This window comes from Glycine soja, chromosome 6 (genome assembly GCF_004193775.1).
Source record: "Glycine soja cultivar W05 chromosome 6, ASM419377v2, whole genome shotgun sequence".
Classification (NCBI taxonomy): Eukaryota; Viridiplantae; Streptophyta; class Magnoliopsida; order Fabales; family Fabaceae; genus Glycine; species Glycine soja.
Genome location: NC_041007.1, coordinates 45,396,430 through 45,418,292, shown reverse-complemented (window position 1 = coordinate 45,418,292; position 21,863 = coordinate 45,396,430). Strand labels below are relative to the sequence as shown.

General features: G+C 28.0%; 2 protein-coding genes across 2 annotated transcripts; both read left to right on the top strand.

Annotated features, from left to right (window-relative positions):
• Nucleotides 1-5,352: 5,352 nt before the first annotated feature.
• LOC114417185 (probable protein phosphatase 2C 58) lies at nt 5,353-8,267 on the top strand. The gene is made up of 5 exons (XM_028382305.1): nt 5,353-5,497; nt 6,140-6,382; nt 6,715-6,991; nt 7,367-7,521; nt 7,891-8,267. The coding sequence occupies exons 1-5, from the start codon at nt 5,465-5,467 to the stop codon at nt 8,023-8,025; spliced, it is 843 nt and encodes a 280-aa protein (XP_028238106.1). The 5' UTR covers nt 5,353-5,464; the 3' UTR covers nt 8,026-8,267.
• Nucleotides 8,268-15,979: 7,712 nt separating this feature from the next.
• LOC114417184 (zinc finger CCCH domain-containing protein 2-like) lies at nt 15,980-17,508 on the top strand. Its single transcript, XM_028382304.1, has one exon. The coding sequence runs from the start codon at nt 16,054-16,056 to the stop codon at nt 17,107-17,109; it is 1,056 nt and encodes a 351-aa protein (XP_028238105.1). The 5' UTR covers nt 15,980-16,053; the 3' UTR covers nt 17,110-17,508.
• The last annotated feature ends 4,355 nt before the right edge of the window (nt 17,509-21,863 follow it).

Here is a 21,863-nt window from a genome sequence, read left to right as displayed (position 1 = left end):
TAAGATAAGATGAAATCAATAATAGATAATTAAGTTGCTAGAAATTAGTATAAATATAGATTAAAAGAATCAATGGACATCAATGGGAGAGAGACAGACGTAAAAACAAAGAAGAAGAAAGTGAGATAAAAATAGTTAAAAAAAAAAGGAATGTCTTATTACTATAAGATGCATTATGGGAACATCTATTATAGAGGCTTAAGAAGGTCTTTAAGAGGTGAATAAAATACTTTCTTTTCCTTTAAAAGTGTCATGGTATATTCTTTGATTCTTTGAAGATTATTTTTCCATAAAGAATTTGGGATATTCCAAGTATTTGAGATGGATTGTGATTGTGTGGTGTGTGTTTATAATCAATTGAATTGTGATAAGTTCTTGGTTGATTTAATTAATCAGGATACGCTTGATATCATGTTTTTGATATATAATTATTTGATAGTATGAGATTGAGTTGGTGCTCTACATTGCAAGTGGTTGAGGTAACTTCTTCAAGGATGAAGTATATCTCCACATGAAATTGAGCTGGTGTTTCACATTATAAAAATCGATGTTGTTTTTTGGTAAAACAACATCAATTTTTAAACAAATGATGTTAACGTTGATACTTTAACGTCGGTAGTTTCAACATCAGTCAATAACTAATGTTAAAAGTCCTTAATAACTGATATAAAAAATTTATTTTCTAGTAGTGATTATTCTTGTCATTAATACTCATCATTTTTTCTAATTTTTTGTTAATACATTATCTTTCTTCTTTAATGATGAACATTTCTAGTATAAAAATAATCAATGCAAGAAACATTATAAATTGGGTCTTATAAAAAAAATAAACATCATTTTAAACTTAAAACTTATAAATAAGAATAGAGAGAGTAAAAAAAATAATAAACATAAAATAAGATATCATGAGACACAACATGTCAACCTCTAGAGATCCAATTGAATACCACAAATAGCCATTGATATTAATAAACATTATCAATAATTTTTATAAAAAATAAACTTAAAAGTTAAAAACTAACATCCTTACAAATCACTTATTAACCAATTAATAATATTTGTTTTGAACATCTCCAATAATAATTTTTTAAGTGAATTTCTTAAATTATTTTTTATGGTCTCCACAATATCATATCATTCTTAAAAAAAACTCATACATAATATGAAACTCCAAAAACTTTAAAAAACTCATACTTTAAATTTTATTTTAAAATTTCAATTAATCATGGTTGAAATAAACTAATTAATTCAAAAAATGATATTATTTACAAGTTGAAATAAACTAATTAATTCAAAAAATGATATTATTTACAAATAGTAATATTTTAATGATTCTCAAACGATAACAAGTGTCTCTCAAACATTTTAATTTTAATTTCATTTATTTTTTCAAAAAAATAATTTACTTTATTATATTTTGTCAACAAAACCATAAATAATGAGAGTTACACATATTTTTCCCAAACCCCTCATCTACCTCTCATATTTCTCCCAATTTTTTTCCCTCATCAGACCCTAGGCCCAATCTCATCCACCTCAACAATTCTTCTCTTCTTCCTCAATCTCATCGTCTCACTCTCACCTCCCTCAATCTCGATTTTGTTCTGCGTTTGTGACATTAGGAGTTTGACCCTTGGCATGGTGCAACAACAAACGTGCACAGACATGGAGACATAAGCTCCATCATATGTGTCGTTGTTGCATTTGTCAACCATGGAGGCAAGATGTGATGACAAAGGGAAAGGAACAGGTGCAAAAATGGTTTGAAATGAAGAATGTTCTTCTACATGGATGTTGTTGTTGTTGATGAATGATGATTCTTCTGTGTTGACATTCTTCTTCTATTTCATTATTTTTTCCTTTTATGGGTTGTTGGTATTTTTTGGTGTAAAAAATTATTTTTTTATTGTTAAAAATAGTTTCTTGTATAAGGAACAAATTTTCAAATTAAGGAACTTTGATTGTCATGCACATGTATTCCAATGCTCAATAAATTGCAAGAAAAGATTTCTCCAATTAAGACTTAAGAAACCTTTTAAGAAATTCTCACATTCTCTTATCACATTACATTAAGAATGTACTAATAATATATTTGAATAAAATAGTTTTACTTATTTTTCATAACATTTTTTATTAAAAAAAATCTTCTTTCGAATTTTCAGACATTAGTCATTTACCTTCAATTATTTAATTTTGCATACTAGTCAAAGAAAGGACAAATTCTTCAATTTACAAAGAACAAATAAAGGAGTATTTTGTACTTATCTAAATATACATGCTATCTTTATAATATCCTTGTGAATTGTCCAAGAATTGTCAGGTTAAATTGTGGTGGAAAGATAAAATCTCGTTTGAATGGCTACTCGATCTGTTTGTCATATGAAGTTTGACTATAGAAAAAAGGCAATGATTCATGAGGGACTAATTCATGAGGAAGGAAACTGAATTTCAAATGCGTACGGTGCTAAACAATATCTAGTTATCACTAAAATTGCTCTTTTAGGGAAAGTTTGACTTTTAAGACAAGATTGTCTAGGGCATATTTCAGAAACATAAGTGTGTGTTTAAATGAGGATAGCTAAAATTGATTCTAATTAAAATTAATTTTAAAATGATTTGATTTATATTTAGATGTATTTATTATAAAATTAAATTAAAAATAAAATTTAATATAAATTAAATTAAAAAATTAAATTTTGCGTCCAACTAAAAAAAAAACAATTTAATGCATCATTCTGACTTGAAGAAATGGTCGTCCTTTATGGATAAGTTATATTATAAGCAGTTATAGATGTGTTCGTATGCTTGACCTTGGATTTAAAATTTTAGACAACCTTCACTTCTCCTTTACTTTTTATTTAGAAAAAAAAAATGAGGTACTGGAAAATTTTCAGATTTTTATTTCTTGCTTTGTATAGAGTTGAAGGTATAGCAATGAGTATGTCATGAATTTTAGATGCTGAGCAGAGATATTGAGAGGGCGCACGTTGGATCGAATTCCTTTTGAGATAAGATTTTTTAATTAATTAAAATAATTTATTAAATTTTAAAAATATAAAAATATAAATATAATTATTATAATTTATAATTGATTTAACTTAATATTTTTAATTATTTTTGAATTCGATCTATTTAATTTATATTAAAATATTATTTATCTTGATTAATATTTTATTAACGGTAATTTTGAAAATTATATTTTTGTTGAAACAATAGCAATTGTTGACAATGTTCTATAAGCAAAATATGCGTAATAGTCGCTCAAAAAAAAAAACATGCGTAAGGTAATTAATGTTTAAGGTAAATTACACTACCACCCCTTTTCACACTCAATATTCATCCTTTTTAACATCAATTTTCCTCCCTCAATCTATGTAACTGCATAAGGTAATTAGGAGACGATTGTGTTAAAAAGAAAAGTATATGATATTATGTTATTATATAAATTAAGAAAAATATCAATAAGTCGTTAGTCTTATAATAGATTTAATCCTTTTAAGTAAGATTGAGAATTTGAGTTTTGTAGATGAAAAAAATAAAATTAATAAAAGAAAATTTTATTAAAATTAATCAGAGATTAGTTATCAATAAAATCAGATAACATAATAAAAAAATTATAAATTAAAAAAAAAAGTTTGTACTAGATCAGTTGAAATTTTATTCAATCTCAAGTGTAAATTTGTCTTAATATTTATGAAAATCAATATTTTTGTTGGCTTTGGTTTATTTCAATGTTTATAACATTAAAGAACAAGAAATGTGTATTTTTAATCAAAATTAAATTATATAAATAAGTAGTTACAACTCAAATAAGATTGACTTCAATAAAAATAGAGTAATTAGAGAAAAATTAATAATTATCATAAATATTGTGTCAAAATAAATATATTTTATCATTCCTTAATACTAAACTTTATGAGAAGTAATCAAGTAATTTCCTAAAAGACTAATTAATGCACAAGTTAAGGCCAAATCTTGTTGGGATACTACACCAAACCCAATCCTTGACGAAAATAAGTTTTTGTCAAACTTTGTTTACCTTTCATTCGAATTCTAGATTAATCAAAATCTCTTAATTTTTGGTAAATTGGAGGGTTAAAATAAGATTAAAAAAATTAAAAACAACATTAAAACTTTTCTTGTTATATTAATTATTTTAGTTTAATAATTAACAACATTAAAAATATTAATTATGTCAATTATTTTTTGTTATATTGTAGTATTTTATTTGCTTGTTCAATTATATTTAAATAAAGTATTAATAACATATGGTCTTGATTCCTTCCAATGATAATTGCCTTATGACATTGTCATAAGAGGTCGAATTCAAGTTCGGTACACAAAAAACTAAAATATTAATAAATAACAGTAATATTTAAAAACTATTGATTTCCTTCGGTCTGTCTGCACCTCTACTTTAGTTTGATGAGAGTGAGAACGTGCCAATATTATACAATTGTGAAACGTGGCCTCATAAAAAACAATCATATAATAGAATTTGCATGCACTAATCAATCTACCAGATCAATCACAGAGCAGTGATTTTCTTTCTTTTTCTCTATTAAAGTCACCCCTTTTGATCCATTCTAAACCACGTGGCTGCTTTTGATTGACTCAGTTGCAATTCATATCAATCATGCATGATTCCATGATGCAAGTTACAACCACCTCTGGGTAATAATTCAATAAAAAAATTTCCCCTTTCTCAATATTAAATTCCCTCTCACCTACCCAACAATCCCTTCTCTGCACATATTCATCACAATATATGTACCTATTTTAGTTTCCATAAAACTCACTCAATCAAAACAGCAGTACAAAAAAAAAGCTCAATCAAAACAAAAAAAGATGTCTTTAACCTCAGATTCACAAATATTATCACATTAACATTGAATATATATATATAATGAAAGATAATTTTATTTGAATAAACTATCAATTTATCACAATTACATGTCCAACACTCAAAATAATTAAAGACCGTGGATTAAGTCAGACTAATCTCCCGTTAATTAATCTACATGTTTGATAATATATAAAAATCAAAGTAATTTATCTTGAAGTTTTCGTTATCTCAAGCTTAGGCTTAATGGTTACTTCATGACTTAGTAAAACATAATGACACACAAATATCTTCGTTGCTTGTTTGTCATGGAGCTTTTATTTTTCCATTGATACAAATGGGAACAAAGATCCAGTGGGAAAGTTGATACTAAAAACATAGTTTGGTAAAACGATGTGAAAGAGATGGGACCAACTTGAAAATAAAGAAAAATCACGTCGGCAAGAACGCGGTCAAAGAACGTGGGCTACAAGATAAAAGTTGCGGGCAAGTCACGTGCTCAAAAGTCAAAGTTCCCTTATTTATACCCCATATCCTCATTTTCTGTCTCTCTGAAGTCTTGAATTTCTGAACATAGAACAACTCTTCACACAACACAACTTTTTCTAGCATTGTAGCATCATGACTGGCAAAGACATCCTCCATATAATGAAGGTAAGTAGAAAAAAAAAAAAAAACCCTGAATTCTTTTATGCAAATTAAGCATGCCAAATTAATTTACATATTTGTGAACTAGTCTAGTTTAAGTTTATTCATCGGTGTGTTTTGCATATGCAAATTCTTGCAATGTTATGGAGTTATCTTGAGGTTTCTTGCTTTGTTTGCAAGAAAATGCAACTAGTTAATTTGTTCTTTCAACTAGCTTTCTGAACAGTGCTTGATATGCTACGATTTTCTTTCAATGTCTTTTTCTTGCTTAGAAAGTATATATACAAAGATTTCATGCGATAAAGGTAGATTGGAAAATTTCAAATTTCAATGCATTGAATCAAATATGTGGAGATTCATTTGTAGCATCTGAAACTGATCATTGCAGACCATTCTTCTGTTCTCGTAGTATTAAGATATTTGATGTGCTGAGTTTTCAATTGGGAAACGAACCATTCACTTTGTTTTAGATTCGTATTCTTTTGCTCAAATGCATGACTTGACAGTTTACAATGTGGCAATTCAATTATTTTCCATTTTTTAAAATTAAAATTAGAACTCTACATTTTTATTTTTATTTGTTTTCAAACATGTTATTAGTTTCAAGGTCTAGCTTCCGTAAGTTTACTTTGATCATCATGTGTCTAGGTGAAAGCAGGGTTTGCACCACCAGACACAGGGAAAGGAAAAGGCAAAATATCAAAACACATCACACATGGCTTTCACTTGATGAAGGGCAAATCGGCACATCCTATGGAAGATTATTTAGTTTCGGAATTTAAGCAAGAAAAGGATAGAGAATTAGGCTTGTTTGCAATATTTGATGGCCACTTAGGCCATGATGTTGCCAGCTATTTGCAGAACCACCTTTTCCAAAACATCTTGAAAGAGGTAAAAGGTTACTTTCATAATTCATAATTTCATGTTACTTCATTTTGGTCACATTTTCATGAAAACTGTTATGGACAGCAAAACTTAGATACACTTCTTTAGGTGCTGGTCTCGTCTTTGATCAAAATTGAAGTTTCACCTTAATAATCCGTAAATGCATATATCTTTATTACGAATATTACTAAGGTGAAACTTCAATTTTGATAAGAGAGCAACGCTAACAAAATCTAAGGATCTGTATCTAAGTTTTGTCTAATAATGATGATAACATTCTTCAAGACCTGCTTCAAGTGATTCTTCTTTGACTCATATTTCTGTTTTGCTGCAAGCAGCATGACTTTTGGACTGAGACAGAAAGCGCGGTGAAGAGAGCTTACCTTGAAACAGATGAGAAAATATTGGAACAAGCACTTGTGTTGGGGCGAGGAGGGTCAACAGCTGTGACTGCAATACTTATTGATGGTCAGAAGCTTATAGTAGCAAATGTTGGTGACTCAAGAGCTGTTATTTGTGAGAATGGAAAGGCAAGACAACTATCTGTGGATCATGAACCAAGCAAGGAAAAAAAATGGATTGAGAGGCGTGGCGGGTTTGTATCAAAAATTCCAGGTAAAAACCAGCTTTTTGATGTTGTTATAACACAGAAAGTGCAACATTTGCATGTGTTGAAATGTTGGATTTTTGTGTGTGTGATTGTGCAAACAACATATTTAAGCACTTTTTCAATAAACTCTCCTTAAATAGTAACTTATTTCTAAGTTTGCCTATGAAGTTTATAAGTCATTTTTTGTAAATCCAAATAAGCACTTTCAAATGCTCCTTTAGTCTTTAGAATCATTTGATTTTCAGAGTTTCTACAACTACTAGTTAGAAGGACTTGATTTGCAAGTATGCTGTTATCTATACAATTCATTTTGGTTTCAAATTGAATTGCATTAGAAATTATGAGCAAAAGTTGGTAATCTGAATTTCTGATTCCTGCAGGAGATGTCCCTCGAGTAGATGGACAGCTGGCAGTAGCAAGGGCTTTTGGTGACAGGAGCCTGAAGATGCATCTTAGTTCAGAACCTGATGTGCTTGTAGAGGAAGTAGATCCACATACAGAGTTTCTTATTCTGGCTAGTGATGGAATATGGAAGGTTAGCTTTTTCTTTTTTTATAAAAAAAACACTCTTTTTTTCAAGATGTACTTTGTTTAGAAAAAAGAAGTTTTTATGGGAAATCATGATAGGATTTCATTGGAAATCATGGTGTGTGATGTATTAGTATCTTAAAAACCCTTGTTAGCCTTTTCCTTGAAAAAGGGTTTTGTTTTAATATTATATTTTCTTAAAGTTTTATTTGGCCTAATAACTTGTTCTTTTATAGAGAAGAGAAGCTCAAAATAAACTTAATCAAACACTACCTTAATAAATCTAGGAGACACTACTCAAAAACCCTTGTTTGCATTTTCTACTTTTGTTTAGTAATCCACTTATAAATAAAAAAATTTCCCATGATGTTTTCAGGTTATGTCAAACGAAGAAGCAGTGGAATCTATTCGACAAATAAAGGATGCTCAAGCTGCAGCAAAGCACTTGATAGAAGAGGCAGTTTCCAGGAAAAGCAAGGATGATATATCTTGCATAGTTGTAAGGTTCTAATGACATGTTTTTTATGGATAAGCAGAGGAATCCTTTCCCAAACCAAGATTGAAGGCCCTGGTGGACATTTAGAATTTTAGATGATCAGATGAACTTCATCATGTTCTTTCTTAGCTAAAATGCCTGCAGAAACTCACAAGCTAGCACTGATTGCATGTATAAATGATTCAATAATAACTTTTATTTTTTTAAATGAGATTTTTTAAATTGTTTGCATCTTACTGAATAGTTGTTGTTTTTCATGGGCAAATGTTAATGTTAATATTGTTAGTTTTTGTTAACAAACAGATTTGAATTTGTGATCTTTTGTCCCATCCCTTCTCTCTTCATTAGATCAATTTGATATCTCCAAATGAATAGTTGCCACTTGTTACCGCCATAATTTCAGATGGTCCATTTATAGGTGCATCTTCTTATCCGGTGAGTGATAGAATTAAATAGATTTTTATCTTTTTTCTTGGGCTTAATTATCAATTCTTAAAAATTAATCAACTTGTTCTCTAAATTTTTAAGATGTTTAATTTGGTTATCAAATTTTTAAAACTGAATCAATTTGGTCCCAAAATTTTTAAAAACTTGAGATCAAATTTAATTATTTAAAATAATTTAAGAATCAAATTGATTTATTTTTAAAAATTTGAATATCAAATTAAAATTTTTAAAAATTTGGAGACCAAATCAAACAATTTAAAATAAGTTGAGAAACAAATTGATAATTAAGTCTTCATGTCCTATCACATATTTATATTTTTCTTTCTTTTATCTTTTTTACTAAGTGTCACTTTGAGTGTTTAAAAATATTTTTTATTTTAATATTACGTTTTTTTTACATACATAGACTTTTGGATTGAATCCAAAACAATCAAGGAATCTAAGTCCCTCTCGCTCGGGGTCAAGATATTTGACGGATTTATTATCCATCTTTTATTGTCATTTTTCTCGTTTACTTTTATAATTTTTATTTTAGTTTTTTTTATTTTGATCAGTGTAGGTGTAGATTTTTTTTTTGGTGAATCAGTATAGGCCTACATAATGCAAAGTAACGAGTTACTATTTCGTTATATTATTAAATAATTTATATTAATTATAAGTCATTTTAATTTATTTTGACAACTGAACTAAAAAAATTTGAGTCCAATACTAAACGTGGCAATTATACCAATATTAAATAACAAAAAGTCGATCGTTGCTCATCCTTAATATGTATCTACTAAAATTAGTAAAAAATATATATATTTCATCAATAAATTTTAATTTTTAGGTTATGGCATATTAGTTTAAAAAATTTAATCAAATATGAAATCAAGTAGATTATGAGTTTTAAAAATAAAATGTGTGATGTGGAAAAAGTTGACTGAAATAAGATAAGATATACTGTTTTAAGTAGAATTTGATTTAATTTTTTTTAAGCAAACTCTTGAATTTGAATGTTGTAATAAAAAAAGTGAAAAATTTCCATTAAAGAAACTAACAATGACATAACATATGTATTTAAATATGTCATGTCATATGTAATATGACTCTTGCTAAATAAGTCTTCCCAATTTCTAAGTAAGTCTCCCTTTCTTCTAATTAAAATTGTTATTACCCATTATACTCTTTTCTACACCCCCACAAATGTGTTTTTCTTTAAACCTATTTTATACTCTATCTTTATATTATATTTAAACCCTAATTGTGAACCTCTCCATTTTTGTTATTCTTTAAACCTTCTTAACGTAATACCACATTTCCCATCAAACATATTCATAATATTGTGTTTTCTTCCACACCGGACTGTATTTTCAAGGTATGTTGATGATTGACTTATATGTCAGACAGTGTATATCATACTTTCTTTTCAATGTCCGTCGCTCAAACAAATATGTGTAGCAATTAGTTATTTTATGATTATTGTGCATCCTGAAGTATGTATCATACTCAATTGTCACTTGCTATTTAAACCAAAAGGCACAAGAAAACAATTTGTTTTTGAAGATCGAGAATGGTTAATTGGGTTTTACTTCGGTTGACATGAAGCAATTTGGGATTCTACGAGACACTATTATTTATCAGTGTGTGTTATTATGAGAGCCAATTTTGGTTTCAATTGGGGTGTTGTAGTTATGTTTTTCAGGCCTCCTATGTTCTAATTTACTATTACTATACATGTTTGCATCTTCCTTTATGCATGCACTGTGTATACATGAAGATGCAAGGGTAGTTGGTTAGTGTTGAATGTCAGGATTAAAGGAAGAACACAATTGTGAGGGTATAGAAAAGGGTATAATCAATAATAACAAATTTAATTGGAAGAAAGGGGGCCTTGTTTAGAAATTAGGAAGCCTTATTTAGCAAGAACCATATTAGACAAAAAATTCACCATATTTACATATGGAAATTGTTAAAATAAGTCTGACTCAATGGGCTAACATGATTAGCCCTATAAATAATTTGGGTTAAGTTGTAAAATTTAAAATCCAACTTATTTTATCTATGGTCAACATGACCCAAAATTTAATAATTTGGGTTAGATTTTTTTATTATTTATTTGTTTATAATTGGTAGAATTATATATGCTGAGTTTAATGCATGTGTGGTTAATGTCCATTTTAAGGTTAATATCCTATTCATATTGAGTATTGACTATAATTTCTAGCAATTGTTTATTGTTACCATTGATACACTTTATCTTATTTATATTATGTATTATGCTTTGCTATTGTATAGTACAAATATGTGTCTTTTTTATTTTAGTTATAGTGATTAAAATATTTTATTAACTTGTTATATAGATTTTTAATATTTTTTATTTTTTATAATTTTAAAAAATGATTGGCCCATGGACTTGCTTGTTTGACTTGCAGCCCGCCAATGACTAGGTTGGACTGGAAATTTCAACCCAATGTAAAATTGGTTCGGCTTGACCCCATAAAATATTGGCCCCTTATGAACTAACTTAAATTGACAACTTTATTTATGGAGACTAAAAATATATTTAATTTAATAAATTTTTTAATAAAATAATTGCATTACTCTATTTGTATCGTCTAAAGTTTCATATAAAAGTTAAAAAGTTGTTGATTTTTTTTTTTAATTTTAATAATATAATTATATTTAATTAAACTAACTTTTATTATATTAATATTTTGCATTTTACTTAATAAAAATATTAAGAAGTTATGATGAAAGTTTAAATAAATTTAAAATTTAAAATAATCTATAATATTAAATTTCAGAATCTAAAAATTAATTTAGATGACACATGTTGAAACCAGACAACTTACTTTCTCAAGGCAAAGTTTAGATGATACATGTCATTATTTGATGATTTATAAATAATTGGTCGGTTACAAAATAAATTTAAGTATTAACACATTCTCTTGCCATTAAAAAATATAATTCAATTAAACAATGTAAATCAAATCAGATATTTAAAATATTTTATAACCCAAGTTTTTTAAACTGTATTTTCTTATAATTTAAATCATTTTTATGACTTAGATTGTATTTAAAAATATGTGTAAATTTAATTTATTTTTAAATATTCAAAAATAAAATATTTTTAGTATATATTTTAGATATTAATTTTGCTATGATTAAATTTTATGATAAGAAAATTTTCAATATATTTTCATATATAAAATTGTAATAATTACTTTTCTAATAATTTTTTATGAATATATTTATTAATATGAAAATTTATTTATTTGAAAAGTGTGTTATAATTAATTAATGAAAAACAATAATAAGGAATTTTCCTGCTATTAGTACATTATAAGTAATCCAAAATTAAATATTCAATTCTTATTATTCCAAATCAAATTATATGAAATTAAGATTCTCTATCTTTTCAGTTTGATTATTTATTAACTATTTGAAATGAATTTAATTTCCATTTTAAATTCCAATCGTATTATTTATTTATCCTTTATATATTTTATTTAATTTCCTTTTTTTACTGTCAAACTTTTATTATCCATTCTTTTGTTCCACCTCTTTTAGTTTGCATATTTTTTTGCATTACTTTCTAATGCTTTTTTTAGTTTCACATGTATGGAAAAGACTGTTATCCTCAAGTAATGATTTCTCCCTCATTTTATTTGTCACATGTTACTTCAAAGAAAAGAAAAAACTTTATGCATTCTCGTCAATAGTAATGTCAAAATTGATATCTTCTGTTATTGTTTATAAAAAATGGTGGACATAATGAGTGTGCATAAAAGGGAAAAAATTGATAATTATAATTATAAATGACATTGATTATAATTTTAAACAACTTATATATATAATATAAATATTATATATATTTATATGTTATATAATTAATATGATAATATTATTTTATTTGTCAATCCTTAACTTTTGTGTGATCAATCTTTTAATTTGGATCATAAATATAAAAATTAGAGATGACAAATAAATATGTAGGAAAATTTATTATGGATTAAAAATATGTACTTATAATCTGAAATTACTTAAATAACTTTAATTAAATATAAGTTAAGTTGTTCTAATATAATTTTAGTATAAATATAAAATTAAAAATAATTTATTTTAGTATAAATATATGTTTTAAAAATATTTGTTTTAGTATAACAATATGTTTCAAATTTATTTTAAATTTATTCTTTTATTTTAATTTTTTTAACGGATACATATAAAAATATTTGCAAACATAATGTATATTCATGCTCACTGACAAAAAAACATATATATAGATATAAAATAAAGAAGACATTACAAATATATTAAAAAACACTGGTTATAACACTACTTACTTAAATATGTTTAACCTTTACTAAGAGTTTCGATTTTGCTAAAATTATGCCTGAAGATGATCAATACATCTCATCTTTGCAATGACACAAGAGAAAGAGTGTGCTTGTTTTTGTTGTCTTTGAAATAATTAGGGTGGAGTGGATGAAAAGTGACAGAAACTTCTGATTTTCTTTTTTCTTGTTTGGCATGCAAATACCTAACATTGAACTTTGCTCTGATTTCACATGAAATTGAGCACCGAGTCTGGTATATATTCAACAAGTATCATGGTTGCCCATCAATCATGTTGATTGAATATTCTTTTTAGGGAAAGAAACTACAAAAAAAAAAATTAAAACAGTGATGGTCCTAAAAAGTTTGGTTTGGGTCACCTTGATGCAAAGGGATTAATTTCTATAATGGGCCTAACATTATTTATATTTAATTATTTGAATGAAATCAATAAGCCTGATATAAATAATGTAATCCAAAAAAAAAAGTATGGGAGCTAGTGTACAAACTTAGTAAGTATAAAAGTAATATTATTTTGTTTTTTTATCTATCTAATTTCTTCGCATTTCTTCTCTTATTATACATTTTTTTATCATTCTCTTAATTATTAAAAATTGTATAGAAGTATTTGTAAATTGAATCGTCAACTTTCATCAAAAGAAAATTAAGAATTTTTCAAAGACAAATGATTTATCTTTTATGAAAAATCAATTAATGCTGTTAACCCACAATCAACAATTACATATAAATTTGTTTCCTATTTTTGGAAATAGTCAACAACTCATAAACCTTTTACTTATACACTACATTTCTTTTTCATGTAAGTTTCATATGCTTCACATGCCCTCACTGTATATTGAGGAATAACCCAATAAGTGATCAATTTTAAAATAATACAATCACTATTTTTCTTATTTTAATACAGATTAAACTAGTTTTTTCCTTTAATTTAATTTTTAAATTCAATTTGATCATCTAATTTTTTTTTTGAAGTTCAATTTAGTTCTTTTATTTCTAAAAATAATTTAATTTGATTCTATCGTCTAAATTGGATCAATAATATTAAAAAAATCATAATTTGTGGCGGTTTTGATTTAAAATCACCATAAAATACACTTTCTCAGTTTAATTTAGATAAAATAATCAAATTGAACCAATTTTAAAATTAAAAGACTAAATTAAACTTTAAAAAAATTAGATGAAAATATTAAACCTAAATAATAAATTAGAGGGAAAGAAATAATTTAACCATAATATAACATGATTCCTATTTCCCTATTTAGTATAATTAATTGCTAAGACATCCTCAGCCGTATAGAATTAAGAGATAACCCTCATCCTAATTTCTTTTATTCAATTTTCTCTTAATAGGAAAAAAAAAACTTGTTACCAGAGGTTTTGTTGAAAAAGCATAAGATTTTACTGAACAAGATTCTGTTTCAATACCTTATTTTGATGACATACTATATTAACTTCTGTAATAAAAGAAAGCATAGTCGTGTGTGTCTTGTTTGTGACTTGTGAGGCATCATGATATCCTATTTTTAATTTGGTAAAGAATGTCATCACACACCTAATTTTCACTTATTACTAGAATTGAGTTACAGTACAATGTAGCTAGCTAGTATAATTCATATATACTTTGAAATTCTTATATTATACTACTTTGCTTGTTATTTATATGACTCAACTTTGTAAATTTACTTGATGTTTTATATAAGACTCAATTAATATTTTCTGATGTATTAATTATTTTTAAACTAAAAATATTTTTAATTAAATAAGAAAAAAACTATATTAGCATATATTTAGAAAAGAGAATCATTAATTACAATAGTATTTTTGGAAAAATATATAAATTTAGGATAAATTTATTACTACCAACTAAAATAATTATTTCTTTTCAATAGTTAAATTAACTATTTTTATTAATTTTGATGAATTAAGTAATTAAATCTTATAAATAAAAATAGAGATAATAACAACTCTTGAGGTTCAATTACTTACTTCCCTTCTTAAACTTAAACCATTCTTATTATTTTGTAAAGGAGATAATGGGAAAAAGTGATTTTTTTTAAAAAAAAATCTAAAATTAGATAAGATTTACTTCTTAAAAAAAACAAAAGAAAACATTTTTAAGCAAAATTAAACAAACACACAAAACAACAGAAAATTACTTATTTCATTAAAAAAAGTTAATGAATAAGTTTAGATGAGTTTTGTTAAACTTAAAAAAATAATTTAAAAACATTTTTTGATAATTAAATAGGATATGATTCTTAAAATAAACAAAAAAAATTAATTTTTTAATCAAATACAATATATATAAACACAGTAAAAAAAATCTGTTTATTTTATTAAAATAAACATTTTTTTCAATAAATAAATTTTAAAAAGCAGTTAGAATATAGTGATATTTAAAAAATCAAATTTTTATTTAATAAAATCATGTATAACAGATTTGTTGACTTTTATATATTTTTAATAAAAATGTTAACTTTTTAATTAATTATATATTAAAATTTTCATAATTATGATTAATTAACATTATAAAAATATATATTTTGATAATACATAAATAGTAAGCAATTTTCTTTTTCTTAGACTATAAGTAACTATGCCTTTATAATATTATTTTTGTTTGAAATGCCAAGAAAGAAAAACAATCCCCAAGCATTCCATAAAGATTTTGACTAGGGACATCAATTTCAATTTTATTTTCCCATAAACATATCTTGAAAATCAAGAGGGATACATGATAAATTAAGGATGAGGTAAATTAAATGCAACCAAACTATGTGAAACTGAAACAAACTTTTGGCTATCTATTCTAGTCAAATCAAAGTAATTTCCCTGTGTGAAGGCTCACCCCTTATGGTATACCCCACACATGATGTAGAATTTTCTTCATACCCCACACCTGATGGTGCCAACACAACCCAAATCAAAAGTAAAATCCAAAACTTAATTGGCATAGCATATTGCATCATACCAACTTTGTAGCATAGTTACACATAGCCAAAACTGATGACTGCAACGAATTGTCAAACTGCCACATACCCTCTTTTGCATGGTGACACCAAATGTTATGCAGCCACGCCCATCCTATTCAGCTATCCCTATCACCTTCTTTCTCTCTCTACATTCTCTCTCTTCAACACCTTAACATAACCACCCTATATAACTCACTCCTTATTCCCCTCTAACAATAATCAATCTTCACTCAATTTCTCTCTCTCTCTCTCTAATTTACTACACACACACAAAAAAAAAAAGATGAGTAGTGTTTTTTCAGAACACAAATTCCAACTTCAACCCTCCCACCAACTTCTCTCCCTCAAGAAATCCCTCGGAGACATTGACATCCCAGTCCCACCAAGGAAGCTCCTCACCCGCCGCTCCGCCGCCGTCCACGACGGCTCCGGCGACATTTATCTGCCTCACAGTGGCTCCACTGACTCCTCCACCGACGATGACTCCGATGGCGACCCCTATGCCTCCGACCAATTCCGCATGTTCGAGTTCAAGGTCCGACGATGTAGTCGCAGCCGGAGCCATGATTGGACAGACTGTCCCTTTGTGCATCCCGGTGAGAAGGCCCGTCGTCGGGACCCTCGCCGGTTTTATTACTCTGGAACAGTCTGTCCAGAGTTTCGCCGCGGTCAGTGTGACCGCGGCGATGCATGTGAGTTTTCACATGGGGTGTTTGAGTGCTGGCTGCACCCTTCTAGGTATAGGACCGAGGCTTGCAAGGATGGCAAGAATTGCAAGCGAAAAGTTTGCTTCTTTGCTCACACCCCTCGCCAACTCAGGGTTTTTCATTCCAATGACAATAGTAACAAGAAAAAGTGCACCGATATAAGCCCTCATAATAACAACAATTGTTGTTTGGTTTGTCATTGCTCTAATTCTACTCGTTCACCAACTTCTACCTTGTTTGGCATGTCTCATTTTTCTCCTCCATTATCACCACCTTCTCCTTCTTCGCCTTCTATGTTTGAGACCAACAACCATCATCATGGTGTTGTGAAATATAATAAGGATGTTTTCTCTGAGCTTGTGTGTTCCATGGAGGGTTTGAATTTTGATGAGGCTTCTTCACTGTTGTCTGCTGCTTCTAAGCCTCATCATCACAACAATTTGTCTTCTTGGCTTGATGTTTCTAAGGATCACAATCAAAAACAGTTCAATACTCTTAATTCGCCAACCATCACTGCTTGTGGAAGCTTTTCCAATAATGGAAATGGGGGATTTTTGAGAGCAGAAAATGGGGTTGTTGTTGATGATGTCATTGCCCCAGATCTCGCATGGGTGAATGAATTGCTGATGTAGATTATATGCAACATCTGAAGAAGAAGATGATGATGATGACAAAAAGAGTGGTTCGTGGTGGGATTTGTGATGAGGATTTACCCCAAGTGTAAATACATGTTGGAGCTAGCAACATATATTACATCCTTGTCTTCTATTGTTATTGTTATTGTTAGTTATTGTTTCTTAAGAACTTCATTGCTTTCTGAATTTGTTTTTAAGATTTGTCAAAATTAAATTCTGTAATTTTTATATATGTCCATTAAAGTAGATATAATCTGTTGTTCCGGGGATTCTGTAGAAAGTTAAACTGATTCATGGGATGGGATGTTGAATTTTTCTTTTCTGTTTTGGATTTTTCGTTGTTTTTAATTAATTATCTTCTTGATATTGTGAGAATTATTACGTGCGTTAAGCTCATTCTATGTGTCGTGGAATCAAGATTTTGTAATGCTGTAATTCTGATGTGTTAAAGTAAATATTAAGCCAATTGTTACACATGGCAAACATGCAATGTTTATCGTGACCAAATTTAAGATAATATTCTCGGAAATTATTATATGCGATGCTGTAATTTCTTTACTTGATTTTGGGGGCTAATGTAAAATTGAGGTAACACTAACACGCTGTTCACCCAGGTAAATATTTTTTTGTGAATCACGAGGTGGGCACCCAAATTAATTACTAAGGGAAATAATATTCATAAATAAATCAATTATATTTTTCTTTGTTTTGTATAATTTTTGGAACATCCTTTTTCTTTAGGAAAAATTACATTTTTGGTCTTCTATTTTGTTTTCAATTTTGGATTTTGTCGATCCCCGATAAAATTATTCATGAATTTTATCCTCGTATTTAATCAAATCACGCAATGTTGGTCTCGCAATTGGACATTGACTGTTACAAAGTAATGTTAACCGTCACGCGTCACATTCTTATTGGATGATGACTGTCACGTGTCATGTTCTGATTGGTCAATGAAAATAATAATGCATTTCATCTTTCATAGAATTGATATCCAATCATGACATATGACATTCATACTCCAATAAGAATGTGGCACGTGACAATCAATGTTACTTTGTAAGCGTTAACATTCAATTTTGGCTCGGAAACCAACCTTACATGATTTGATTAAATACGAGGACAAAATTCGTGAACAATTTTACCGGGAGACAAAATTCAAAATTGGAGATAAAATGAGAAATCAAATTTGTAATTTTATCTTTTCTTTATATTTCCATTAAGTCATTTACACTAGTTATTTTACATGACTTTTTTTCTTTTCTTTTTATCTTATCTATAAATAAAATTTTCTCAACTATTAAAAGAGAGAACAATTTAAAAAATAAATTCTGGATACCTAACAAAAAAAAAGACCTTTTATGGTCTTTATTTCTGCAAATAAAACGTTGGCACATAATCTTAAATTAGCTTTTATTTCCTGAATATTGTTGTTTATACTTGAAAAAAATTAGGCAAAATTATAAATTTAGTCTCCTATTTTATCTTTAATTTCGGATTTTGTCCCCCGGTAAAATTATTCACAAATTTTGTCCTCATATTTAATCAAATCACGCAATGTTGGTCTCTCAGCCCACAATTGGACGTTGACTGTTACAAAGTAATATTGACTGTCATGTGTCACGTTTTTATTGGATGATGACTGACACGTGTCATGTTCTGATTGGTCAATGAAAACAACAATACATTTCATCTTTCATGGAGTTGACATCCAATCAGAATATGACACGTGACAGTCATCATCCAATAAGAACGTGACATGTGACAGCCAATATTTCTTTGTAACAGTCAACGTCTAATTGTGGGCTAAGGGACCAACATTGAATGATTTGATTAAATACAAGAATAAAATTCGTGAATAATTTTACCGAGGGACAAAATTAGAAATTGGAGACAAAATGGAGGACTAAAAATGTAATTTTGCCAAAAAATTATAATATTTCTCTTTTTTTTTACACATCACACATTTTATTTTAGACTAAAATATATTTTTCATCCCTATAAATATTGAAATATTCGGAATCCATCCTTATGAAATTTCAAATATATTTTTTGTCATTGTAAAATGTTAATGTGTGATATTTTGACTCGGAATTGGATTTGGAAGATCCAATATTACGAGTGAATGTCATATCCTTATCATTTGTCAATTAGTACTTGATGTATTAATCCGTTGACATTGACATATAGGATCGAATCTCTCAAATATAACTTTGAGCTAAAATATTACACATTTACATTTTATGAAGATGAAAAATATATTCAAAATTTCATAAAGACTGATTTTGAATATTTCAATATTTATAAAAACATATTTTAATCTTTATTTTATATTTGCTTTCTTCTTTTTCCATCTCATCTCTCTCAAGTCCGATTACTCATCTTATTTTATACTTTTCCCACTTCTCTTTTGTAGAAAGTGTAATTAACTTTAGTACTGTACGTGTTAGAATGTAGCTTGGGATTTTTAAGTAAAATTTGCTTAAAGTTTCTTTTTAAAAAAATAGTTCATATCTTATTTTGATTTTTATTTTTAATATCTTATTTTGATTTTATTTTTTATATTTTAAAAGAATGAGAACAAAATGCACATAGAGGATGAAAGGGTCATCGGTTCATATGTATTTAGAGTCTTATTTAAATCTGATTTTGACTTTTTATATTTAAAATTGAGTTTAATATTTAAACATTGACATATAAATTAGTTTTACCCTGTATTATTTTAAAATAATTATTTTAAAAGTCAATAAATTTATCCTATATGATGAATTATAATTGAATAATTGTGTAAAACTTTTTATATTATTAATACATAATCATTTTTCTCTTTAAAATTTTAATTTTTAATCTGTGTAGTTCTATAAATTTAGATTTTAGTGGTTTACGCGCATGTGTGATTGATGGTTATCTTCCGTATTTTTACAAGGTTCAATGAACATTTAATCACAACTCGTTTGTGTTCAGTACTCTCATATACAATTTTAGGTCATATTGGTAGCGAAACGAAAATCTTAGCATCTTTTATATTCTGAACAAATAGTTCGTATAAACAGTGAATACTTATCTTTTTCGTAAACATATCTAATAAAAATTGGACCCATACGGAAGTATATGACGATGAAAAAACAATAGAGTAATTTCAATAGAGTACGTATGTATTTTTGTTGCAATATTCCCCCTAATATAGAGGTGTTTAGTTTCTTTCAATGTTGTGCGCTTTGAGTTGGAGAGATCTTCATTGCTCTGATAAATAGAGGTCGTTATTGGAAGAATCATATTCATATTCATATGTAGTGGACATGGCCATGTAGAGAACTTTGTTCTATTTTAGCTTTCATAATCTAATTAATTGGGGTTTTATTCATTGTACAAATTCAGAATTATCTTCTTTTTAAATGAATCATGTAGTATCCGAATTAGTCATTATTAGTAGTAGTAGTACATGTTATTTATACGTCATTTTCACTAACATTAATTTTGTAGTATTTTTTAAATTATTAACAAGGAAAGCACACAACCCATCACACTCAACTCATTACTTGCATTTTTACAAATTTCAAAAAGTGTAAAAAATAAATATGTGTAGATACATTGTACTAGCGTTGGAAAAAGAAGTCGTTATTACCATTTGCAATTAAAGATAACTGTTTGCTTGCTAAGTTGGTTTTTTTTCTCTAGATCACAACTATATATCTTCTATTAGAGGTAATCTTATTTAAATCGGATAAAATCATTATGGATAGTAAAAAATTTCCTTTTAAGTACTTGGGCTGGAATAATTTTACTTTAATTGATTCACGTGTTTAATGATATTAAAGATTAATTATATTTTAAGTGGGTATAAGGGAATGAATATTCCAATTTCACAAGTACTTAATTGAAGTTAGATCCAAAACGGGTGGGGCAATTAAACATAGAAGGGTGTTGCTATCCATTACTCCTTATAGAACAACATTAAATCATAGAGCAAAAGAGGGATATTGTGCTATTCTTTGATAGTGTAACATTGGTTTCCTAGGAGGTAAACTTATCTGAAAGACAGCTAAGGCAGTGATGAGGGGAATGTGTCGAATGGCCCATAAGGATGTGTATGGAATAAGTCTTTTTTGTGGGGTTTGGTGAGGCACTGGGTTAGGTAGTGATTGCCATAAACTCAACACCTAATGGTGTGGGATGGGGGAGCACCCCATGCTAAAATGACCCATTTTGGGGTTTGAGGTCCCCTCTCTGCCCTTAACTTTGTGTCACAATTTGATGTTCCATTAACAGCAGCTTTTGTGGGACAACCTAACCCATACTCTTTATCATGGTTTGCGAATTTGGGGCATGACTACCGACACCTGTGAAATGGGTACATTGTTTTTTCTTTGTCATAGACCAATTGATGATGCATCATCCTGCATTACTTTATTTTTTTATGTATAGGAGATATCTAGGGTTTTTATTTTGATACCTAATTAATTTCTCTCCTACCAGATTGATTCATTTTTAGTAAAATGTTACCTTCAATAGCAATTATTTCCCTAAGCCGAGGATCAAACCTTAGAAGATTCAAGTGCATAATGTTACACTACTAGAAATTCTCAATGCTCTTGCACTTTGGTATATTTCAATCAGTGTTAAAGAGTTTCAATTCAATTTGTTGTACTTGAGATCTCGCTAGGGTGGTTCAGGTACATTATCATGACTGAATAATGAGTTGTGTTGTCCCCTTCTTCTGTGACATTCAAAATGGTCACTAAATTTGTATG